Source organism: Gracilinanus agilis, chromosome 3, assembly GCF_016433145.1.
Source record: "Gracilinanus agilis isolate LMUSP501 chromosome 3, AgileGrace, whole genome shotgun sequence".
Classification (NCBI taxonomy): domain Eukaryota; kingdom Metazoa; phylum Chordata; class Mammalia; order Didelphimorphia; family Didelphidae; genus Gracilinanus; species Gracilinanus agilis.
The window spans coordinates 249,235,395-249,254,766 of record NC_058132.1 but is presented as its reverse complement, the minus strand read 5'-3'; the positions used below and the strand labels follow the sequence as shown (position 1 = coordinate 249,254,766).

The 19,372-nt window shown below is 37.2% G+C and overlaps 1 protein-coding gene across 1 annotated transcript in view; it reads left to right on the top strand.

Moving 5' to 3' along the window:
- The window catches only part of MAP3K20 (mitogen-activated protein kinase kinase kinase 20), a 187,863-nt gene that overhangs the window by 133,065 nt on the left and 35,426 nt on the right, over positions 1–19,372 (top strand). The window contains exons 11-15 of the mRNA XM_044669786.1: positions 7,070–7,114; positions 9,509–9,539; positions 9,635–9,774; positions 13,953–14,015; positions 15,926–16,018. Coding sequence (XP_044525721.1) covers positions 7,070–7,114; positions 9,509–9,539; positions 9,635–9,774; positions 13,953–14,015; positions 15,926–16,018 — 372 coding nt within the window. The remainder of the gene's footprint in view (positions 1–7,069; positions 7,115–9,508; positions 9,540–9,634; positions 9,775–13,952; positions 14,016–15,925; positions 16,019–19,372) is intronic.

Genomic DNA, 19,372 nt, shown 5'->3' with positions numbered 1-19,372 from the left:
GTTGTTAGTAAGGAGAATTTGGGAAATGCTGAGAAATTTCAAGATTGAAAAAGAAAATTGAATCCCTACATTTTTATAATCATTGTTAGGACCAGAAGTCTGAAGACATTGACTGCCTTTTAATATTTTGACTGGATTCATAAGGTTATTCAGGTAGACACTGATGGCTTTACATTCAGGTTTCCACAGCTTTTCTCCTTCAGGAGTAATAAATCAAATTGCCAAAGTCAGAGCACGAATTTTCAAAATAATAGCAGCTACATGTACACTCAGCCTGAATTAAGAATATCCATGGCCTTTATCTTTTCACCTCCAAGAATAACAGGGGTAGAACAAGTTTCCGAGGAAAATGGGTTATTGAGACAAAATCCAACTTGGTTCCTTCTCGATTATACTGACTTCATAGTTATTCAGAGGAGAAAATTCAAAGACCTGGTTTTGTTATTTTATGATGCTACCTTTCCCTCCACTCATTTTTTTAAAGAAAAATTCCTGTACTTTATACCAATGCCAGAGGTGAGGGACACATTTCAGATTATGGGATCAGTAATGATAAAAGGCCTTGGTATGTCAGACTTTTACCAAGCAGTTCACTACCCCCATATCAGTGCTAAATCGGCCGTATCTTTTTTATTCTTTTTTTTTAAGTCAAAGAAGTAAAGATTTTATGAACAATAATAAAAAAGCCCAGTTATTCCATATTAAATACTATTAAACTAGCAATAGTTTGCCATGTGTCAGAAGGAGACCACACTACACAGATACTGCTAAGGTGTTACTAGCCAGCTTGGTACATTTTAAGTGGCAATTAGTCACATTTTAAGAGGACATATTTGCAGTTAACAGAGCTGGGATAAAATCAGAGCTCTGTTGTGTATTCCCTATGTGAACTGTACCAAATGGCTGAACTTCTCTGGACTCACTTTCATTTTCTGCAGAACAAGGGGGTTGCCCTAGGTAATCTTTAAGGTCATTTCCAGATAAATTTATCATCCTTAAAATCCTTTACTCAGTTTGGATATTCAGAATTAAACTTTGTTAGGTTCAAGGGATTTATTAGTCGGGTCAGGCAGACTACAAGCATTAAGTTCTTCCTATGTGCCAGGCACTGTGCCAAGCTCTGGGATACAAAGAGAGGCAAAGACAGCCAGAACAGTACCCCGTAGTAGTGCTAGAGACTTGGCTGTATCTTTTTCATTCTTTTTTTTTTAAATCAAAGAAGTAAAGATTTTATAAACAATAATAAAAAAACACCCGTTATTCCAAGTTAAATTCTATTACACTAGCAATAGTTTGCCATGTGTCAAAATGAGACCACACCACACAAATACTGCTAGGGTGTTACTAGCCAGCTTCACCCACATATTGTGTTCATTTTCTTTCTGTAATCAGGCACCTTTTTACAGGTTTTGCAAAAGACCCCTTTTCCAGGAGAGCATTTAAATATTGTCTCAGAGACAATTTGTTCTATTCTTTGCCTTTTAATGTAGCTTGATGGGCACACATGCAGCATTTTCTACAATGTAAAATTAGCCACTACCAGGAAAATCTGGAGGACAAAACATTTCATTTTCTCCCCCAGACTTCAACTTAGTGTGCGCATTCTAATGCCTGTGTGGAGCTTTCTGGTGTGGGAATATTAACTTCAGATTTAGTTTCAAGCACCTATATTAAATATTTTATATTGTGTGCTGAATGTTATACTACCTTTTTAATGTCAGATACAGTACACTGCATTTATTGCTTTTGCACTCTTGAAAAAGTTTTGTACTAAATAATAGAAAATGATACTATTTATACTCTTTAAGTGTGGTCAGATGAGCTTTGAATCGACAGCATTTTCATGGTGGTTTTTTAAAAAACATTTTTCTCTCTCATTCTGTTGGGATATTATTCTGAGCAAGACCAGTGCCAGAATTTTGTATAAAAAAATCTGTATGGAGCATGAAATTATAGTCTTGTGTGGTGAGACTCTTCCGTCATTGTCTTACTTCCTAGTAGGAACTTGATATTCCAGTACCAAGCCAGCAATGTATTCAGTAATCTCAATGGTGTCATACATTTCATTTTGATGTGAACTTTTTTCCTTTGCTTTCCTTTGTTCTAAAACTCTATTTTGCAATAAACATTTTGACAGTAAATTCTTTGGTTATGTGTTGCTGTGTATGCAGTGTCTCTGTTAGCTTGGATCCCCAAACACCTTCAAAAGAGATGATTGTCACATGCTTCCTACTTTTCCCCCCATCCTCTATGCTGTGCACATAGATGGGCAATTTAAAAAAAAAAAAATCAGTAAAAGGAACCAACTGGTATAATAAAGGGGTAGAGAATCAGGTGGGGGTTTTTTGTTTATTTTGTTTTGGATCTCAAAAGAAAGGTGGTTAAACATCTAAAAATGTGATGTTGCTATGGGTATTACCATGTCCCTAATGACTCTCCCATTGAAGAGATTTATATTTCCTCTATATGATGATGATGATGTAAAGAAAATAAGCCACGGTGTGCTTAGAGACAGTTGTGTTCTTTTTGCTGTATCCAATTTAAAAAAATTTTAAAGCACGACAGCCTTTCCCCAGTGAGGCTTCACAATGTTATCTCTTTTCATACCGTTCTACCAATCAGGTATCCAAACAAAATGCAGAGCTAGTGGCTTCTCATTTCAGAGTTTGAGGTGAGTCAACTTGAAGGCCCTCATTTTGGTAAATCTCAAAAGACACATTCTATTCCATGCCTTCTAAATTCTTCACAGGAATAGCACCAAAATGACTGACTTTGACCACTACAATTTTAGCCTTAAATAAAATTTCATCCACCATATGTTCATTTCTAGATTGTGTTTGGCTCAGCAATTGGAATCTTTATGGGTCTGTCAACATGAAATCTGGACGCCTCAATTTTACCCGTGCCCTTTGAGAAACCCCAATACCAGGCACACCTGTTTTGGGTTGAACTATAGACCTTAAACTTTTTAGGGACCCTAGTGTGGGTGGGATCCGTGGACAGAGTCAAAATGTTCAGTGCTTTTATTTGTTTTAGAAGCTTCTCCTATGATATTAAAGTCCTCTCTCAGGAAGCCCAGCTCTTGGTTTGACCCTTTCCTTTGTAATTGTTATAGCTGATACCCCTGAAGCTGGCTATAGACCTCTTTGCAGCCTGCTTGCAGTTTGTCTATGCAGACTTGCCATACCAAGTTCTCCAGAGGGTATAAAAGACCCTCAAATTCTTTCCCTCTTTGGAGTTGGTATCTTAGCGCAGTGTCTTCTCCCAGGGATATGTCCCCAGAGTCCCCAGGGTCTAGGCCCTGTGGAGATCTTGGCGCTGGGCTCTGTGTGGCAGCCGAATATTGGACCTCTCCCTATCGTGATTAAAGACTTGTTTTTTCTGACTATCTAATAGTTCTGTGTTTTTTCCAAATTAACAGGCCCCTTTTCTCCCCATGCCTCCCCCCTCCCCCCCAAAAGAAATATAGCTTAATCACAAGAAATATTTCCTCAGTTCTCTATGTTGTTTCTTGAACTGATCAAAAGTTTATTCTTTTACATTTGTTTCTCTGTTTGGGGGGAAGGAAATGGTTTGCCTTAATAGCTGAATTCAGCTGTTTGGTAAAGGAAGCAAGTCTATAATGCATTTTCTTGGATCAAGCATAGCTTTATGATCTATTCCCCAAATCATCTTCTCTTCCTTTTCTTTAAAACAGGTGAGTACAAGCATTTGGTAGCCTCTGCAAGCATTGAGGGAAGGAGAATTGCAAAAGATTGCATTCATGCAGTGTACACTGAGAGGACAATGAAAACAGCAGTCTTAGTGGAATAATAGAGATTTCAGAAGCCATAAGCATCCTTCTGAAAGACTTATAACAAAATGCCCAAAGTATATTAACCTAGACATTTAATATGGAGATTCTTTAAAATTCTACTTCTTGACTTTCAAACTTCTCCCATAAATTTGGTTCCATCCAACCTATCAAAACCAATTTTCTGCTCCTACCCAAAATGAACCTTCTACCCTGCCTCCTCACTTTCCTAGAGGATTTCCTTACCTTTACTGTTCCTACTTTCTTGCCTCTGTCTTTGCCCAGATATTCATCTTTCTTTCTGCCAAATCCTATCCATCATTTAAGACCTAACCTAATCATCTCTTTCCCTAATTACAGTAGCCCATTATGTTCCTTCTCTACTGAACTCCTAGAACCACCTAATTTGTTCCACCCAATTTAACTTTTAGTCCTATATTGTCTTCTTTTGATATTTGTTAGTATTGTTTTCCCAACTGGATTACAGACTCCTTAAAGGCAGTGTCCTTGTTTTATCCTACTTCATTATCCTCCATAAAAACTAGTGCAATGCCAATGCTCAGCAAATAGTAGGTGATTATGGAAACTGCACTGTACAATTTTTAGTCAGAAAACTCCCTAGGTTTTAGTTTCTTTATCTGTAAAATGATTGAGTTGGACTGGATGGCTTTAGCTTGACAGTCCTATTAGCCCCTAGAACTTTCCCTTCTCCGTTCCTCTTTTACAAAGGATTTAAATTATTTTCTTTATTTTTAAACACTCACCTTCTGTCTTAGAATAAATACTAAGAATTGGTTCCAAGGCAGAAGAGAAGTTAAGGCTAGACAATTGGGTTTAAGCGGCTTGCCCAGAAACACATAACTAGGTCTCAGGGTATATTTGAAACCAGGACCTCCTGTCTCCAGGCCTGGCTCTCTATCCTCTAAGCCAACCACTGCCCCCCAATTTTTTTTCTAAGATAAAGATCTGACCATGTCACTCCTCTTTTTTAAAAATCTGCATTGGCTTCCTATTGCCACTAGAACAAAATACAAACTTCTCAAGTCAGACATTTAAGGCCTTCCACAACTGGACACCAGCCTACCTTTCCAAGCATCTCATATCACTCTCATGCAATCATATTCCAGTGAAATGAGACCATTAGTTGTTTCCTAATGCCATTATTTACCTCCCTGTCTCTAGGCAGGCCATCCTCCATTCCTCAAATATAAGCCCTCTCCACAGCTCCATCTAGCAAATCCTTCTCTTCCTCCAAGGGCTGCCTTCTCCAGTAAGATTTCTCTAATGTTCTTCCCAGCTAAATGGGCTCTCTCTTTCTCATCTTGTATTAGTAGCATCTTTACTACATTCTTCCTTTGCCCTTATAGCATTCTACTTTCCTTGGTGCATATTTACAGGCATTTCTTACCCTTCCTATTGGATCCATAAGCTCCTTAAAGGTGGATGCCAGATAGTTTCTTTTTTCTTTTTTTTGTCCCCAGCACCTATCATAATACCTTTCAAATAACAGGTATTTAGTGAAAGGAAATGAATAATTAAGCGGCACACTTTCTGATTTTTGTTATACCAAAGATAAAAACTTAACGCTTTTTTCTCCTCATTCAGCAAAAAGGGTGGCTTGTCCAGCATGATTAGGAAGATGAATGGCTATTTTCAGTACAGTCTCACTAGATTTGGGCTGGTTAAATTCCTAAAAGTTATGGGCTATACCTTATTATCATTCAACTCACGAGTCTTGTGTTGATGTTGATGGATCTTTAGAATCCTCTAGAATATAAATAAGCTTACCTAAGGCAGGAATTATTTTATTTTTGTCTTTGTATCACTAGCTTCTAGTACATAACAAATGCTTAGTAAAATGTTTGTGGACTGATTGATCTTTGGCACCAAAAACAATCTCAGATGAACATCTTCATAAACACACCTAGCAGGCATGCTTCCCACAAAACTACCAATTGAGAGTATATCTAGAACCAAATTAAAATGTAATGAGGAAATATTTAATGAAATTAGTTAAAATGCAATAAAATAGAGATAATATTATATTTTAAAATGAAGTCAATTTGTAGCCAGCAGGAATCCTGTGTGTGGATTAATGGCACCTTTTTCTGTTTGAACTTGACACCACCGTCTTCGGGAACATATATATGTGTCTTTGGGTCAAAATAACAATTTGTTCTTCATAATTATTTCCAACTCCTTCCCCAAGAAAAAGTTGCTTACCAATATAGGTATAATTATCTGTAATATATATACACACACATATATATATGTATGTATGTACATGTGAAATATGTTGGTTTCTTTTACTATTTTTTATCAATCTTTTTAACTGTCTACACCATTCTTGAAAATTAGGTTTTCATCATTAGCTAAAATCTCAGAGAAGATTATTTCTAATATTTATACAAAAGATTTTCAAACATGAAGCCTACCATGAGGTGTAAAATGAACATAGGAATGGTTAGGGTCCTAATTCTTGAGAGTTTCTCCATTTGAGACAGGAAATAATCCTTGAAATTAGGATCAGGGTTAAGGTAAAGTCAAGAAAAGTTTCTAAGCCAACACTAAGTGCCATACTTTCCAAAAGAGAGATGACATTTGGAAATCATGAGAACCCATTTTATCAAAATACTCAATGATTTATTTTGTAAAAGCCTACAAACCCAAACCAATTTGCTCATAAAACACTAGATTTTATTCATAATGTTCCAAAATGACTGTATAAATTGTTATCAATTAATAATTGACTGTGCTAGCTGGGGGTCCCATTATTGAATGATCATATACTCTTTTCCTTACCAGATCTTACTTCTTAGGAGTTTGGAGAAAAAGGTGGGAACAATAATGCTTCAAATGAAATTTAGCAGCCTACATATGAAGAGAAGATATACAGTAAAGGAGGCACCAACTTGGATGAAATCCATCTTGAATAAGATGGAGACTCAATTTAATGCTCTTAAAACCCACCAAAGAGAAAGATTATTCAGCCCTGAGTAGGGAGCTACAAGGCCACTATTACTACTCTGTACATAGTTTATTCTATACACATTGATTAAGCTATAGTGAGTTCTTACTGATTATCATTTGCTGCTATTGTCAAAATTCATGGAATATTCAAAAATGAATCTTAGGATCAGACAAAGGATATTGACTTAGTCAAACCTAGAAGGAGTAACCAAGTCAAATTAACTAGCAAAAATTAAGAAGAGTTAGGTGAGTAGGCCAAAGAGAATGGTATTATTACTCTTTTTCTCCTTCATATTTCCCATGCAGCTGCTGCCATCCTTTGAGATTAGTGCATGGACAGAAGAAGATGTGGTAAGCATCTTTTATTAGTTCCATTAATTCTTCCAAGACATATTTAGAATAAATTTGGCAACAAGGTTTTAAGTTAAACTGAAAGTAGATGTCACCATAGGAGAGTTTATAAGCTTTATATTTTGAGTTTTCTTACTATAATCCAATGAAAATTTAAAGTAAGCCTTTAAGAGTAAAATAAAAATTATTTGAAGTCATTCAGATAACTCATGCTCACATTGACTGATCCAGAAGGTTTTTAGACCTTAAGTGAATGTGGCTGAAAAGAAATAAGGATGCATAAGGGTACATTTTAGGACTAAAGGCCATAATGTTTTTGGTTCGTTTTATTTTTTAAGAAACCTGATTAAACTACTTTTGCAGATTCCTATAGAGGTGATCTACTAAAATGGTTGAAACTGGAATTCTGCACTACAATATAGCTGCTATTTGTCAAGCTACATAGCCTCATAGTTGCTGTCTTTGGTTTAAACTCCCTACTGTGGAAAAATAAGGGAATTCCTGAAAGTCTCTGCAGATCCTAAGAATCCAGTGGGATTCTCAAGATTGGGTCATATGTCCAAAAAAAATCCTTATTGTATCTCATGCCTTCTAGGTAAAACTCTATCAAGTAGTAACCTTACTTAGCCCTTGGTACTTTTAGTTCTCAATCTCCCTACAAGGAAACAGGGATGAATTTTCCTTAGGAATAAAATGAAAATTAACATGATGCAATCAGTTGCATATCCAGAGTTCAGCCTTACATTCTCAGGAATTCATTATATTAGAAAGAAAAAATAGACTGTATATAATCCAGTGCCTAGAAAGGATGGGCTACCATACCAGTAGAGAGATCTAGGCTTTCTTCCTTGACTACTGCTAAAGGGTCTGGGAGGAGGTCTGATATGGACCTGTTGTGGTTATGAACTAGACTATTTTTGGTTAATGAAGAACAGGCACCATCTAAAAACTTTGACACGAACAAGGTTATGGGTCTTCATTACTTCATCACTGCCTTTTACAAGGTTTCTCAAGTACCTTGTTTTGGGCTCTGGGTGACTACCTTATGAGAAAAGAAAAGGCATGCTCAAGACAAAAACAAAATTGCTTTTGGTATTTATTAATCATTCTAGGAACTCAAAGTTAAGCACACTGTATACCAAAAGCATTAAAGTCACTGGGGCAGAAGTTATACAATGAAATGGTATGTTCTTATTTGTTTATAACAACATGCACCATTATAGTGTTAATGGCGGAAATTTTGCAAGAGAGGAAAGTGAGTCACCAGAAATTAAATGCTTTGCCCAGATTTCAAAATTAATTTAATGGCTAGGCCTAGAATCCAAGTTTTATGATTTATAAGCCATTTATCTTTCTGCCATATAACAATAAAAACAACAATAGCCTACATTTAGATAATACTTTAAAATCTTTTAAACATTCTATATACATTATCTCATTTGAGCCTCATTAACAACTTTAAGTTCAAATCTGTCCTCAGACACTTTCCAGATGTGTGATCCTAGGCAAGTCACTTAACCCTGTTTGCCTTAGTTTCCTTAGCTGTAAAATGAACTAGAAAAGGAAATAGCAAACCACTGCAGTATCTTTGCCAAGAGAATCCCAGATAGGGTTACAAAGAGTTGGGTACAACTGAAGTGACTGAACAACAATTCTGAGATTGAGGCTATAAATCTTATTATCATATAACTAGTAAGTAGCAGTGGCAGGATTTGAATCTAGGTCTTTCCTACGCCAAATCTGGCACTATTCCAGACTGCCTCTCCTACTGCCTAGTACTAATAGACCCCTTTGAATTCTCTTAATGATTGCTAGATGACTAGGGCTGCAGTTAGCTCTTTCAGTAAGGATAGGAACTAGACCTGTGATCTCATTAATATAAAGAACTCTTGGATGGGGATTTATTTGCCCAGGATCATATATCTGGGATGTTATCAAAGGCGGCACTCTATCATCTTGGCATCAAGGCCAGCTTCCTTTCCATTATACCATTTGACCTTTCAACTTTTAAAATAAATGGAAAATACACAACCCAAATATAGAAACAAAATTTCCATGAGATACCTCATGGAATACCTCAACAGGACATGTATATTGTTTTAAAGAATCATTAAATATGCCTAGTGTTAAAGCTTATAATCCTAAAACTACAAATGGAAAGATCTTTCATTTTTCCTTAGAAACAGCCAGAAATTTTATATATGTATACACGCACATATACATACACACATACACATTACATGTGTATGTGTGTATGTGGAGAGAGAGGAGAATAGTTCCATGTAAAACTTGGCCATAATAAGCTCCATATAAAATTTTTTTAATCTGTCAGTATTTTTTTAAAAAGGCTCCAACAAAATTACAACATTAAAAACATTCTCCCTTTTTTCACAGTACTTTTGGATGCAACAACTCACCAGAAAAGGCAAGTGGAGTAAAACTTTCTTAATTCATGGGTTTAGCATCCTTTGAAACCTAGTTTAGTCTGATTCCTTTTGTTTGTTTTCCACCATTCCTTAGGTGACTCTTCAGAAGAAATGAGTATATATGCAACCTTGTTTAAGGAAAATAACATCACCGGAAAACGGCTCCTTCTTCTTGATGAGGAGGACTTGAAGGACATGGGCATCATCTCTAAGGGACATATTATTCATATAAAGGTATTTCAGACAAGACACATTGAAAATATAAAACAACATCCTGTTATTACCAAGAAGCGTCATAGTTTAAATGCTAGAATGAAGAGTTAAGAGACTATCCCAAGTTTGACCAGTGGGATGAGTTAAATCTGAGTCATTCAACAAGTTTTAAAACATTGAAACAGTCAACAGGAATTTATTATGTACCTACTATGTGTCAGAACTGTGCTAAGCAATAGAAATACAAAGAAAGGACAAAAAAAAACCCTAACAAAACCTACTACCTACTCTCAAGGAGCTCATAGTATAATGAAGAAAATAATCTGCAACTATTTAAGTAAAAGATATATACAAGATAAATTGGAGATAACCTCAAAGAGAAGGTATTAGCATTAAGGGAGAACAGAAAAGGCCTCCTTCAGAAAACAAAATTTCTCCTTGGACTTAAAGGAAGCCAGGAGAAGGAGTTGAAGAGAGAAAATTTGAAGAATGGGGGAACAGTCAGTGAAAACGCTTATTGGAAGAAGGTGCGTCTTGTGTGAGGAACATTAAGGACTTCAGAGTATGTGAGGGAAATATGGTGTAAGAAAACTGGAAAGGTAGTGGATGGCTCAGATATGAAAGGCTTTAAATTAGGGAATTTTAAGCCTGGTCCTAAAGGTGATAGGAAGCTGTTAGAGTTTATTGAGTAAGGAAGATGGGAAGAGAGGGCTCATTAACATGGTTAAACATTCATTTTTGGAAGAGGAATCTGATAGTTGCGTGGAGAATGGATCAGTTAGGAGAGACTTGAGGTGGCAAGACCAATCAAAAGGTTATTGCAGTGATGATAAAGACCTGCAGTAACGATGAAGGTGGCAGTGACAGAGGAAAGAAGGGAGTGTACTCAAGAGATGTTATCAAGGAAAAGTCAACATGACTTGGCAACAGATTGACTATGCAGAGTGAGAGAGAGTAAAGAATTGAAGATAAAACCTAGTTTGGGAACCCACGTCACTTGAATGATGGTAGTGCCTTCAACAATAATGGTAAAGATAGAAAGAGAAATATGGGGAGGGATTGCACAATTTCACAGCTTAATGATTTTGAACCAGAGGGTGTATCCATACATTTGTATTCTAATGTTCTACCTCCATTCATCCAAACCTCACAGAATTTTCTTGTATTTCTAAGGATTCTTACTCAAGTTGTTTCAGAATTAAACCACTGCATTTTCTGAAGTTTAACTATCAAAATTTTCTGAACTGTTGAAGCTAATGAAAGACAACATGATGTAATAGAATAGCACTATATTTGGAGTGAGAGGACCTTTGTTAAAATCACAGCCCTAGCTTCCTTGGGAAAGTCGTTTAATGTCTCTAGGCCTCAGTTTCTTCATCAGCACAATGAAGAGTTTGAACTTTTTCATGCCTACGGTCCCTTCCAGCCCTAAGTTCTATGAGCTAATGAACATAGGGAACAAAAAAAGATTGCTTCTTCTTTTTTTTTAATTGGAAGTAAGAGAATGGTTCTCAGATAATAGAATAAAGGGAAAAATTCTGAGAATCAGCTTCCCATCCAGTTCTAATGCCCTCATGGTACCTCTGGCAATATCCCAGTACTCTTATGTATATTGCCAGTCTGTTATAGACAATGACTAACCTCGTACTCTCTTTCTAGAGAATCCCCATTTAGTGACAAAAAAGAACCCATCCACCCAAGTTGGCTTTTTGCATCCTGGAGCTGATCAAGACTTCCCAAGGAAGGTAGCCTCTAAGCATAACCAAAGAAAACTGGTTCTTTTCCATGAGTACCAACAGTTTACATTGCCAACCAATTTACTATGACATGATGCAAAAATTCAGCAAATGGGTTTCCTCTTCTCTAAATGAGTATAAATGTAAACCTGAAGAAATGAACTAGTAAAAAAGTTCAACTTGCTCATCAGGAGGCTTTCTGTCAATACATCATGATTAACCACTACGTAGTTAAGCCATTGTTTTACAAAGTCCCCAAGTGGAAGCACATGTGATTGTGTTGCAGAAGCTCACCCTCAAAAAAATAAAGTAAATTTTTTTAATGCTCATCCTCAACACCAGTTCTAGAAACTCTAATTAAGAGAAGCCTTTGGGAGAAAATGCGGATGCTACATGATAATTGGTGAAATATCGATGGTGTTGGGTAAGGGAGGTTTGTAGGTGGTCCAAACAAGACTCAGAAATAGAATTATTCTGTTTCTTGTGGATATAAAAAGCCAATGACTGGACAGATTTCATAGATGTCAGTGAAGGCAGCTTCTGGAAATAGAATTTGAGAGGCTTAGCAGTAGGACTTCCACCTTCAAAAATGTTAGCTTTACTTACTCTTTGCCATTCTGCCATTAGAGAACTTGAAGACTTCTAATCTTCAAAATCCCCCAACTAAAAAAGGAAAAAAATAAGTGTAGTAAGGAGTGTGACACTAGAACAGGAATGAATGAAAGAAATGCCCTGATGGGATGGGACATAAACTCCAAAAGTTATGGAGAGGGAAAAGGTGAGAAGTCACCAAAAGACTAAGTTTTCCTGGTGCTCACCCTGTCAGTCTGAATTAGAATCTTTGAATCATAGATTCTTTTTATTGCTGGAAGAGACATCTCATCCTTGAAAGGCGTTATGATGTAGTCATATAGGTTTAAGTCATGTCTCTCCCACCTTCTACTTGTGTGAGCTTAGACAAATCACTTGGCTTTTCTCTGCCTGTTTCTTTCTCTGTAAAATAATGAGGTTGGATTTGTTAGTTTCTACCTTAAGAACTCTAAAACTATGAATCATGATTTTACATTTGAGGAAACTGAGTTCTAGTCCCTTGGTCTCGGTCCATCTCTAAGAGTTGGTCATAGGGTCAGAAAGGCTTTACAGCTGGGATATAGATGAACCCCCTTGAATGAAGCAGGAAAATCAAAAGCTTTCACTGTTTCTTTTTCTCTAGGGCTGTTCTTCTCAGCTTACCCACAGCTCCCTTCTTTCTCTGCACACTTGAAGCTCCCATGTAGAGGAACAAGGTCTGTGGAATAGGAATTGAACACCCAATAAGTATTCATTACATTGTCAAGTGTCAACAGCTTTCATTTTTCTTTAAAAAAAATGGCATCTAATTTTTCCCCCCACATTTGGTACGTTTTCCTCTCTACATGAATAACAATATGTGCTGTTCACAGAAAAACTGAATTACACCTGATGAGTATAAAAAATTCTTTAGCAATCCTTTGTGTTTCTTCAAGGGAGGGAGCTTTGGACACATCCATGTGAAAGTCCTTAAAATACAATAAGCTATTTAATGGAATTTGAGCCTTAGTAAATAGTCACTGATGCGATGTTCATGAACATTGTGGTTTTTCTCCCTGTTTTGCAGTGTGACAACTGTAACCTTGCAAGCACGGTTCAGGAACTTGGCTGGCTACAGCTACCCTGACAGTATCTACAAGAATATTTTGTTTAATCCTTAGGTTGATATCACCTGTCTTTTATATATTAACGGGCTTTATTGCTGTTGTTATTCAGTTATTTTCTGTTGTGTTCAACTCTTTGTGAACGTGTTTTGGATTTTCTTGGCACAGATTCTGGAGTACTTTGCCATTTCCTTCTCCAGCTTTTTTTTTTTTTTTTTTTTTTTTTTTTTACAGATGAGGAAACAGAATTAAATGACTTGCCCAGGGTCATCTAGCTAGAAAGTATCTGAGACCAGATTTGAACCCATGAAGATGAGTTTTCCTGACTCCAAGCCTACATGCCCATGTTTTATTAAATAAGTGCAAACCACCCATATTTCTTTGGATCTGGACCTGTGGTTTCACTGATACTGAGAACTCCCAAGTGAGGAAATACCTGTCTATGTGACTCAGAAACTTAGATCCCTATAGCACTGAGAGATTATGTCACTTATCCAAAGCCACATAGCCAGGGTACATCAGAACGGGACTTGAATGAACCCTGTTTCTCGTGGCCCTCAAGTCCACTTGTCCATTCTGCCACATTGCCTGTCTCTTTGGATTCAACCTTGGATAATTATGTTAAAGGTCTCTTGAATGTTAGATGTTGAATGTGAAATTCCCTACCGAATTGGGATTTGTAGGAAAGCTTTTGGTCTTCATACACTGTGGTTTTAATCACGATCTGATTACTAAGCTTTCCTAAGTAAAAGCCATATGATTAATTTGATTAATTTTATTTTTTTTACAGTCAGCCATTGAGAAGTTAACAAATGATTACCTCAACTTATTTCACTTTCCACCACTAACGAAGGTGAGTAAAGTCTTTTCATACCGAAGATGGGTCAAGTTAGCTATGCCTATTATGCACCGAGCCAGGCACTGTTCTTTCTTAACTACAGGGACTGCAAAGAAGGGCAAAAGACAGTCTTTGCTCTCAAGGCATTCACAGTCTAATGGGGGGCACAATATGAAAGCAACAATGTCCAAACAAAATCTGTACACTGCACACATTGGAGATATTCAGCAGAAGGAAAGCATTAGCATTGGGGGGGGGGGAGGCGGATTCAGGAAAGGCTAGTGTAGAAGATGGAATTTAAGCAAGAATTCAAAGAAAGGCAGGAGACAAAGAGGAGGAGGGGGAGAAATCTGGGCTTAGAGGAGAGCAAGTGACACTGCCCCGAGTCAGGAGATGGATTATCTCATCAGAGGAGAACAGCAAGGGGGCCCGAAGGTTTGTGTACCTACAGTTACTGCCCCAGGAAACACTTGGAACCTGCGCACCTGTTACATACACTCCTGAATCTGCCGGTGGCGGTAAAAGTTTGTTTGAAGTCTTATTAGACTGGCCGCTGCAGGGGGGGTGGGGGGGGGGAAGTTATCTTCATTAAACAAAAGGCGCTTTGAGTGAGGTTTTAAAAGTTTGTCATTGAGACATCCTTGACACCTGCAAGTTGAAAGATTAAAATGGCATTCATGATAAGGAGAATATATCTCACCTTAGGAAATCTAAGTATTAACACTTGTAGTTAAGGACCTTGTCCTCTTGCCTTTCTACATGAGGCCTTTGCCCAATATCCAGGTTTCTTTCTTTTAAAAAATTTAACCCTGTGGGCAGCTGAGTAGCTCAGTGGATTGAGAGCCAGGCCTAGAGACGGGAGGTCCTAGGTTCAAATCTGGCCTCAGACACTTCCCAGCTGTGTGACCCTGGGCAAGTCACTTGACCCCATTGCCTACCCTTACCACTCTTCTGCCTTGGAGCCAATACCCAAGACGGAAGGTAAGGGTTTTAAAAAATACATAAATTAAAATTAAAATTGAAATAATTAAAAAATAACCCTTGCCTTCCTTCTTGGAGTCAATGCTGTGTATTGGTTCCAAGGCAGAACAGTGGTAAGGGGTAGGCAATGGGGGTTAAGTGACTTGTCCAGGGTCACACAGCTAAGAAGCATCTGAGGTCAAATTGGAACCTAGGACCTCCCATCTTCAGGACTGGCTCTTTATCTCCAAGCCATCTAGCTGCTCCCAATATCTAGATTTCTGAAGGAAATCTCACAGAAGATTCCTGCAGCATCATTTGCTCATGGACCTGGGGCATATCTCACTCCTGTCATTTTCAATTCCACAAGCCAAGTATGTTGCTATTTAGTAGACATAATTAAAATCTGCCATTTTGAATATGCTAAAAGTAAATTCACACACTTTGCTGAAAAATCTTGTTCAGAGAGAGCCCTTTGCTCTGACTCCATAGTCATAGCAAAAGATCCTCATTTTTCTGTACGAACACTGATAATCTCACATGGGAACTCAGGCTGTTTTGCAGTCCCACCATGTCCTCTCTTGCTGCAACATAACAGGTAAGTGGAAATAGCTCATAAGTGTCTTGTACATGGAGAAGCTCTCAAGGTGAAGTCCCACAATGCATCCCAATGTGCTCGCTGCATTCCTGGCAGCAGGTGACATTCTTAAACTTTTCTCTGAAAGTTAAATCAGTGGCATTCATTTATGAGCACAAGAGAACATTTGCCAGATTTTCAAAAACTTAGACTATGTCACTTCCTTTGCATTATGTAACCAAATTCTCAGAGAATTCTAATAACATTAAAACAGTAGCACACAGGCAAGCAAATCTTTGCTAACTTTGTCCTATGGTGACTTTCCTCAAGGTATAAAAGTACAGAACAATAACTCCAGATTATGTGGTTCTCTGCCCCTTTGTTTTAGGATTCAGCAGGTGAACTAGAAGAAAATGAAGAAAAAGTTGTGAATCTGGAACTTGTTTTTGGTTTTCACTTAAAGCCAGGGACTGGCCCACAGGTAAACTAATTTTTTTTAATTTTTTTTTAATTTTATGGATATCTTTATATTTTGCAATCCAGGAATTTCCTCATATTCTTCCCTTCCCCGTTTCAATGGGTTACTCTCTTCATAACAAAGAAAAGCAGTTAAACAAAAGAAATTACTGTATCTGATTGCATCCAGCATCCTACAGCCTGCATTCCCCACTTCTTTACTGAGAGGGAGGGAGATCATTTTAATTAATCTGAGTTCAACTTCCTTTTGGTATTATTTTGGTTTATGTTATTGTACTACTTAGTGTGGCCATTGTTTTCCTTTTTCTCTTTGCTACCTGGAAGTTAGAGCTTTTATTCCAAAAACTCTTCCTTTATTTCCATTGCCCTAGTCCAACAGATTCTCAGAGTGGTCTAGATGGCACAGTGGGATAGAGTAGTGAGCCCGGAGTCAAGAAGACCTAAGTTCAAATCCACTAGCTTTGTGATTCTAACCAAGTCATTTAACCTCCTATTTCCTCAGTTTCTTCAACTAAAAAATGGCAATATTTTGAGAAGGATTTGAGAATATTTGGGAATATTTGAGAAGGAAGAAATAATTGAGAAGGATCTCCTCAGGGTTGTTGTGAGGATTACATGAGATAGTATTTGTAGAGTGTTTGAGTGTCTGATGCATATTAAGTGTTTAATCAATGCTGATTTCCTTCCTTCTTTGGGGTCCTTAGATCCCTTTCAGGGAGTCCACAAAATGAAAACTATTTTCATAATAAAAATATTAAGTCATTTTAATTTCTAATGTGGTGAATATCAATAGATATAACCCACATTAAAAAAAAAACTCCTGTAGGAGGGTCCTCAACATTTTTTTAAGAATTGTAAAGAGATACTGAGATCAAGAAGTTTGAGAATCAATGCCCTAGCTTGATATCTCAGAAGTTTTAACAGTGAAGGGAAATTGAAAAGGCAAAAGGAGTTCCTCAGGGATCTCTTCATTCCCTCATAGCTAATAACACTATTGATCACTGATAGGAAGGATAGCAGCTTCAGGGAGCAAAAATTTTTTTGATTTATCAGCCTATTAAATTGAGTTAGCTCTTCCAGTTATAAATAGCAGTGTAAGATAAAGAGTTAAAAGGAGGAAATTTTAGACACTAAATATCTATTTTTATATTTCCTCTCTATTGTTCTCTCTTTTGTTTCTGTGGTGAGATTTGCCATCATAGATTCCAATTTTTCAGCTCTGTCCATTATTTTTTGCTATGTAGTCCATAATTTCTGATCTCATAATTCTTATTTCTCTTTTGAATCCCTCAGGAATTCATTGGTTTCATTTTATGGTTTCATGTTCTCACATTCCACAGAGACTTCAACCTTATCAATTGTTGGGACATTTTCTTTGTTTTACAGTATTTTTCACAGATGCCTGAATTTATTTACTAAATCTGGAGGCACATTTTTTTTCTGTTGTCAACATCTTTCCTGTTGATTTATCTATCCATTTTTGTTCAAAGTCTCCGAGTTTTCTTTTCCTTAAGAGCTTTGATAATTTCAGCCTTCCCCCCTCCCCCACCTAATTTTCCCTATTTATTCTCTGTCTTTATCCCCTTGGAAGGTGGTTTTGTTGGGGAAGCCTTCTCTTCTATGCTGGGAAACTCATAATTTACCAGCCTATGCTTCTGCCCCAAGTGACTTGGTTTGTCAGAATTGGCCCTGGTGAGATGTTGTGCTCTTTCCCTCAGTCTTTGAGGAGTGCTACATAGACCTCCCCACCCCAGACACATACACACAGATACATAGGGCATCCTATCCTAGGGACTTGTTCTCCCACTCCATCTGTTCCTCAGTTTTCTTGCCTAGAACCAGAAGTTCAGAGCTTTACAGTGTTTTTTCTCCAACACTGACAGTTCAGAGCTTTGCAGCACTGATACTATGGAGTTGTGGCTCCCAACAGGCTTTTGCTACTAAATGACTATAGTAGAACAAGCTAAGTATGCATGAAACTGGAAAGAGGAAGAATAGACTGGTGGGTAGAAGTAGATGTTTTATAAGTCTGTCAGGTCCTTGGGTCTGTTAGGACAACCTTACTATCAGATGAGTGGCAGGTGGCAAATAAAAGTTGAGTAAGCTTGGGAATCTTGAATATTAGTTCATAGGTTTGGGGATAGATTTTTTCTTTTATCTTCTTTTGAATGCTAGACCATAGAAACAGCAGGCATTGCTTTATCTTTGGTGCCTAGTTTGTTTTAAAGAGGTTTGAAAAGTAGTGAGTGTCAGAGAAAATGTCTAGGTCTCCAATATGTTACTCACGTGACTGGGAAGTCTTAGATACTAAATTATCATTGTGAATGAAAAAATGCATCCAAATTAATCCAGCTATCCTACTCTTCCTTAAGACTATTTCCCTGATTTTTGCCTTTCTTGCAGTCTCTGGAACTCAGATATTATGTTCATGAGAAAAAACTTCTGCTCTGCTAATATTGTCCATGGGGATGTTCCTTTCCATTGATTAGTTAACAAACTTTTGTGGAGAGTTGTTTTGTGCAGAAAATTTTATTATGCCACTAGGGGAAAACTTGTCGTTAGGAATAGTTAGAAATAAAAGATATGATCCTCTCTTTCCAGGTGCTTAAAATATAGATGGAGAAACAAAGCATACTTTAACTTTAACTCCCTCCCACTCTTTCATTGCCTAATCTTATCTTTTCTATCTTTATATCTTTCTTGGAAACCCCCTTTTTCTTGCTGACAAAGACAAGGCCCTATTTAAGGCCCTCATCAACTCTCACCTGAATTGTTGTTATAACTTTCCCCAGTTTGGTCTCTCTATCTCAAGTCTTTTCCTAATCCAATCTATTCTGTAGTCATCTGCCTAGGTGATTTTTTCCAAGGCATGAATCTGATCCAAATTAAGGTTTAGCAATATAAATGCAGAGGAGATGGTAGACTATAGACATTAGAGGGGGAAAAAAAGGAGCAGCTGGTTACTGTAGGACATAATAAATTCTATATCATTAGAGGTCCTCAACATGGAAATTTTATGATACTTGACAGGGATAGTGCAGTGGGGATTCCCACTTCAGATATATCCTGGACTACATCACCATTACAACTCTCAAATTCTATGAATTGACTCTACCAAAAACAATCTAGGTTCCAAGGCAATTTTTCTTAGCAGATCCAAGGTTCTTCATAAATTTAGTCTCATTTAATCTTCATGGCACATTGGTTTAAGCTTTAAAGATTAAAACTACATCAAAACTTAAGGAATACCCTGTATACGGATAGGTATGATCATCCTTGATAAGGAAATTCATACCAAGAAAATCTGAGTGGCTTATTTAAAATAAGTAAAGGGTTCAGTTGAATAAGATTAGATATC